This window comes from Scatophagus argus, chromosome 16 (assembly GCF_020382885.2).
Source record: "Scatophagus argus isolate fScaArg1 chromosome 16, fScaArg1.pri, whole genome shotgun sequence".
Classification (NCBI taxonomy): Eukaryota; Metazoa; Chordata; class Actinopteri; family Scatophagidae; genus Scatophagus; species Scatophagus argus.
In genome coordinates, this window is record NC_058508.1 from 20,437,229 (window position 1) to 20,443,277 (window position 6,049).

General features: G+C 39.9%; 1 protein-coding gene across 3 annotated transcripts; it reads left to right on the top strand.

Annotated features, from left to right (window-relative positions):
- Window positions 1-747: 747 nt before the first annotated feature.
- apol (apolipoprotein L) lies at window positions 748-5,052 on the top strand. 3 transcript variants are annotated; one of them, XM_046416055.1, is made up of 5 exons: window positions 749-894; window positions 1,181-1,324; window positions 2,405-3,001; window positions 3,076-3,195; window positions 3,716-5,052. In XM_046416055.1, the coding sequence occupies exons 2-5, from the start codon at window positions 1,311-1,313 to the stop codon at window positions 4,761-4,763; spliced, it is 1,779 nt and encodes a 592-aa protein (XP_046272011.1). In that variant the 5' UTR covers window positions 749-894; window positions 1,181-1,310; the 3' UTR covers window positions 4,764-5,052. The 3 variants fall into 3 exon arrangements, with proteins under 3 accessions (XP_046272009.1, XP_046272011.1, XP_046272010.1); XM_046416054.1 differs by having other exon boundaries at window positions 751-894; window positions 1,007-1,324; XM_046416053.1 differs by having other exon boundaries at window positions 748-1,324.
- The last annotated feature ends 997 nt before the right edge of the window (window positions 5,053-6,049 follow it).

Genomic DNA, 6,049 nt, shown 5'->3' on the forward strand with positions numbered 1-6,049 from the left:
TTTAGATTCAAAGACACCTGCCTTCCACCACTGGATGGCGCTGTTACACAAGATGTTGAATTTATTGCTGCATACGAGGGTAAGAACTTGAAAACGGGACATTATACTAAATAATAATTTCCACTACGGGAAAATTTGTGTACTTGTATTCTGTGGATTTCTTTGTATTTTTCATATTTTAAACTGTAAAACATGACCAAGTCATTGACACTGACTTCAAACTGAATAATGGCTGTCGAGTGAATTGGTTTTGTCGCATATGCAAATATATGTTGTCATATATTTTTAATATTTGCACAAATGGCTTCTGTGGTGTTCCAGTCCGCCCCTTCCTTCTTGTACTTGTTGTCATGTGTAAATTTCTGATAAGAACATAACTTATTAAAGCAATTTATTAGCTTTGTGAGTAAAATATTAGGTTTACATTCAGCATTACAATTCCAAGTTGTGAAATTATAATTACAGGATATTTCAGGGGATAATTTTAACATTCTAACGGATACTTTTGTGTTTTCTGGTGGTAAATCAGATGAGAAATTTGATAAACGCGAGTCAATCTTCTCATCTGAAAGTCGGACAAACCTGAAAACAAACTGGGAGACTGTAAACCACACATCAAGTTTATTTGCACGAATTTGCAAAAGACTATTTTCTTCTCTGACAGTCAAATAAGCACACTGTACAGTACACACTTCACACTGAGTCAATAACCAAGGCAAAGCACGCGAGAGCACAAGTTATCGCGCGCTCTTGACTCAAAACAAACATGACTGGAGTCCAGGATGCCGATGCAGAGCAATTTGCGCTCAAAGCTAAGAAAAAGGAGCAAAAACATCGCAGAGTTTGAGTCGTGTCCTCGGTGTCACTTGTCCAGTGCTGTCCAACACCACGAACGTATTCACTCGTCCCTTTTCTTCTTAGTTTGCTTATTTAACGACATGTTTCTCTCTAATCATCGCTTTGGGTTTTATATTTTGTGTAACTTGCTGCCTAATTCTGCCATCAGGAAATCAGCTTTTGAACAAGTGAAGACGTGCTTCTGCTGTGTGTCCTGCTGAAATACTGTGTGTCTTATCACACTTAGTAAATAAAACTCAGCTGAGCACTAACTCACTTTGGGTGTGTCTCAACCAGTCCTGAAAACGAAAGCTAACTCACTATGGTTTCGATCACAAACCAGGTGGTGATCTAGAATTTTCAGCAGTTTCAATCAGTTTCAGAAGTGTTGGTGATCTCCAGCGCGGTGATCGATCCGATTTCCAGCATCGATCTGTTCTTCTTGTCTGGAGACAATAAACCACAGGAACAACATGTCAGCAGCGAGGTACAAACTTTTGAGCCTATCAATCGCATTTATTTATTTATTTTCATTTATTTAAAGCTTCATTTCACACTCTCATAAGTGATCCTAATGAGTTTATATGTATTGTTTGTAGCATCAGATGAATGTCGAAGGAGGTAGCAGATATTATATTATATTGTTATAATATAATATTGTTATATTGTTGGATTATGTCATCTTCGCTGTAAAATCATTTGAGTTTAAAATATATTTGTAGTGTGAACTATTGTTATATAATATTCTAATATGTAGAATGTTGTCTCATGATGGCAAGAAGCAAGTTCTCTGAAACTCATTCAGGCGAATTACGGAAGTCCTCGAGTTTTCTTGTGCCCAGATACGATCAGCCTACTGCAGTGTTGAACAAGATATCACCTGAGAAAACTCAGATGGTCGGAAGAGACGACGAGCGGGTGGGAAAACCTTCTGCAGCTGATAAAAGAAATACAGCAGGCAGCTGAGAAATTTTTAAATTTAAAGTCCTGATTGCGCTGTAAACTACCAAAACTTCTGTGGTCACAGCTGTGACGATCTGGTTTTGTGCTTTTGTGGAGAAGGACTTTGTGCTGAAGTAAAGGAGAAGAAAATGTTTGGCGTTGATAGGACACATACAGGTGCTGACACACGTCGCCGTCAGCGTTAGTGATCGGGCTGAAGGTCGGTGGTCCCAGGGTTTCTACAGAACTGCGCTTACGCTGATTAAGCCTTATGTTTAAGCACACCATGTGTGATTTGGCGACATCTTCTGGTCAAACGGTGTCAATGCAATAAGAAATAAGCGATATACCCTGAATCATGTGAAACGGTGTCAAGTGATTGCAGTGAGCCATTTTTAAATCTCTTCATCCTGCTGATCTTCTCACAACCTCTTGTATCTCCTTGTCTTTTCAGTCATTTTGGTCGGCACTCACTGCATACCACGTAAAATATTACAGGGAAACGTCAAAGAAAGCCTGAGATGCAGATCATAAAAGTCGAGACTTTCTGCTGTTTTAAACTGTTTAACTGTTGTTTTGGGCCTTGAAATCTCAATAATTATGTCATGTGATTTTTGTGTTTCAGAAAGGAGCTACGGAAGGCCTTGCGCCGCTACGCCACAGATACCCTCATATATGTTGACACAGTGAGAGGATTCTGTGAGAGGATGTCTAAATGGATGCTTGGGAGGGAGTCAGAGTTGCACATGATGATGGACATCAAGGACAGGACAGACAACATCGACCTAAACATCAGCCATGTTACCCAGTCAGAGAACAAAGGTAAGGCCATGGGAGAATATATGAAGAGCAAGGTGAGCCAGGTGACTGCAGACAGCAGGCGAGCAGAGCTGGAGGGGGAGCTGGCTGCTGTCGTGAAGGACACCTTGAGAGGTCTGGAGGAGCTCGACCGCTTCCTGGATGCAGTGGAGAAGCTGGCAGTCACCTCACTTCCTGTGTTCATGGAGGAGAACCAGGCATTGCATCTACCGGAAGGGATCAGCCGTGAAAATGTTCAGGTTGTCATCACTGCTGCTCGACGAATCTGCCCCCTCCTCCTCGAGTTCAAAAGAGATGCAAGCGGCTTCTTCTGTCCCAGACTTCAGAATGTAGAAGTGCTGGCATATCAGCTGGACAAATACATACAGACCACTCAGATAATCTGCAACAAGCTGGAGAAAAGGTAACAGACACTTGTATTTACTTTCTAAAACAGATGTTTATTTTACAAAATGTGCATAAATGTTTCTTTTGCAGCTCTTTCAGTGACTTTTGCTCAAAGATGAATATGGAAAGTGAGGTAGACCTCGATGTGGATTTGTCTGAAGATGTTGTACAAACGATGCTTCATCATATTAATCAGCTTGATGATATCAGGTAAGCTTTGCTCTTTTTGGCCACAAACGTCATGACTTGATCTTCAAAAATCTGTCCAAATATTTCACTTTTCGGTGGAATTCTATGAACTTTGATACCAAAATCTTTTGGATGAATCCCAATGATTTTTCATCTGGTGCCACCATCAGGTTCAGTTTTTCTGCAATATCTCAGCTTCCGCTAGATGGACCAGAGGAAGATCTCAGAGGATAAATCCTAATCACTTTGGTGATCTCCTGGTCCATCAGATCAAAATTATATTTATTTCAATATTATCTTTAGGTTTACTTTTTGTTTTTTTTTGGTAATTAGCAAAAGTTAGCATGCTAACACTAACTAACTAGCTGAGATGATGACCATGGTAAATATTAAACCTGTCAGCTAAAGGAAATGGGAGGCAGCCTCGATCTTGTCTTTCTTTTAATGTAATTATTATTATTGGGGTTTTTTTTCATGGCTTCCCGTAGCCTCTAAATGTGTCCTTAAAAGCTTTCTTAATTTCGTCTTTCCTCTTTATCAGGATGAACCAGAACTTTCGGCTGGTGTCCTTGTTCCAAGAGGACTCGAGTTCGAGCTTCATCAGTGAATTCAGCGAGCGTCAGCCCAGGATGCTGCAGTTTCTGAAAGACATGGAGGAGTGTGCTGTTCAGCTAGACAAGATGAATAAAGGGGCAAAGATCTCCAGTGTGGCAGGCAGCTCAGTGGGGGTAGTTGGAGGTGTGCTTTCCATTGTTGGTTTGGCATTAATCCCTGTAACAGCAGGAGTGTCTCTGGCTCTGATGATGACCGGGTTTGGCCTGGGAATAACCAGTGGAGTCAACAGTGTTGTTACTACTGCCACAGAGATTGGAGTAAACCGAACACAACAGAAGAAAGCCAGTGAAGCCTTCCAGAGCTTCATGGAGGATGTGCAGATTCTGCAGGACTGTCTGGAAGAGGCCACCAACAAGGAAATAAACCAGATGGAGCTCGTTCTGGGCGTAGGCAAGCTGGTTTGTAAAACGGCTGCAATTGGAAAAACTATTGATTCTCTTGCTGATGCTGTCTCTGCTGTTAAGGTGTTAAAAAGTGAGGAGCTGGTTGCAAGTGCTGGCAAAGTGGTGGCCCAGGAAGGTAAAGCATTACGTAACGTCCCCAGACTGGCCTCAGACATCCCAGATGTTGGTCAGGTAGCACTCAAAGGGCCTCTTGCATTCAGCAAGTCAGCTAGAGCAGGTTTCATTGCAGTCAATGCTCTTTTCATTGGCATGGACATCTTCTTCATCTGTAAAGACAGCATCAGTCTGCACAAAGGCAGCGAGACTGTAGTCTCACAGTTCATCAGAGCCAGAGCTGCACTCTGGAGCTCAGAGATGGACTCATGGCAGAAGATCCATGACTCCCTGTGTGAAGGTCTTCAGACAAAAGGGAAAAACCAAGCCGTCCTGGACAAGCAATTTTATTCTGAGATGCAGATGAAGAAACATGAAGAAACTGAAACAGAAACTGACACAGAAACAGAAACAGAAAGTCCACCTGATGAAGTGGATGAAAAACCAGAAGAAAAACAATTTTGTGTGATTCAGTAGAGCTCAGTGAGCAGATTACTGTGGGGCTTTTTGCTAACTTTGACAAAGTGATCAGATATGAAATCATTTCATTTGATCTATGTATGAGAAATCCTAATATAATAATAAATATACTTACCACATTATTTCAGCATTGAGTCATTAAAATGTACATTTCTTAATAATGTAATGATTTCCTGATTTCTATTGTATTCATGAACCCTTTGCTAAGCCTGTTCCCAAACCAAATGTTTTATAGATGTTATTAAGATTTTATATGATAAATTGATAACTTAATCAATCTGCAAACTTTGTTGTCTGTGTTTGATATTTTTGTTAATACATTTTGCTCTTTTCATACATTATACAGCAGAATTCCGTTTTCCTAACACAGTGCTGATTGTAGCATCTGAATAACTCTGACTGGTGTTTTCACTGGACTCACCTGCTCTGCTCTCCAGTTGTCAAGAGAGCAGCTCAGTGGTTTTAGTAAAGTGAAAGCAGTGATGGAGAGTATTTCAGTACATTTCCTCCAGCACTGCACTTAAGTACAATTTTGAGGTACTTTATTTGAGTTTTACCATTTTATACTACTTCATTCTTCTACTTCACTGCAACTTGGAGGCAGATATTTCGTTATTTTACTCGACTACATTTATTTGACAGGATTAGTAGGTCGTGTAGCGTTAGTTTATTAATAGAAGATATTATCAATGAACAAATCATGATGTAATATCATACATCAAAATTAAACTACTGAAGACTCAGGATAAATTTACAAGCCACTCAGCAGAACAATCAGAATAAGTGATATGAAGAAGGTCTAGCATAAACTGCTTTTAAATGTTTTCATAATTTAAAGAGATGAACTCATTAATGCATCACTGGTAATCAATAAACAACAATAATTTAATATAACATACATCAGCACACTCTACAGTTCCCTGTTAGAAGACGTGAACCACTATCCCAGCCCGTGTGAAACCCACATACAGTGAAAAGTGTGACCAAAAGTGTCCATTTAATAAAAAAACAAAGAAACAAACAAAAAATAAATTAAGAAAGTGTGGTGATACGAGGTTACTGCTTGATAGCAACAACATTCAACTAAGCAACCCCTGACTTACTCCTCTCCCCTGGCAGGGGATGCTAGTTTAACCAGTTGGATCACTTCCTGATTCATCCAAATTGCTGTTTTTACATTATAAAAATTAGATTACTTAAATATTCTTTAATTAAAAAAACTGGTTTGTTCAACGGTTTGCTAAAGCAGCAGAGAGCTGGACGTTGCACTTCAGGTTTTATTA

Excerpts from the sequence above, each read along its gene's own strand:
- apol (XM_046416053.1), top strand. Across the intron at positions 3,002-3,075 it reads TGCAACAAGCTGGAGAAAAG|CTCTTTCAGTGACTTTTGCT; the intron begins GTAACAGACACT and ends TTTCTTTTGCAG. Across the intron at positions 3,196-3,715 it reads AATCAGCTTGATGATATCAG|GATGAACCAGAACTTTCGGC; the intron begins GTAAGCTTTGCT and ends CCTCTTTATCAG.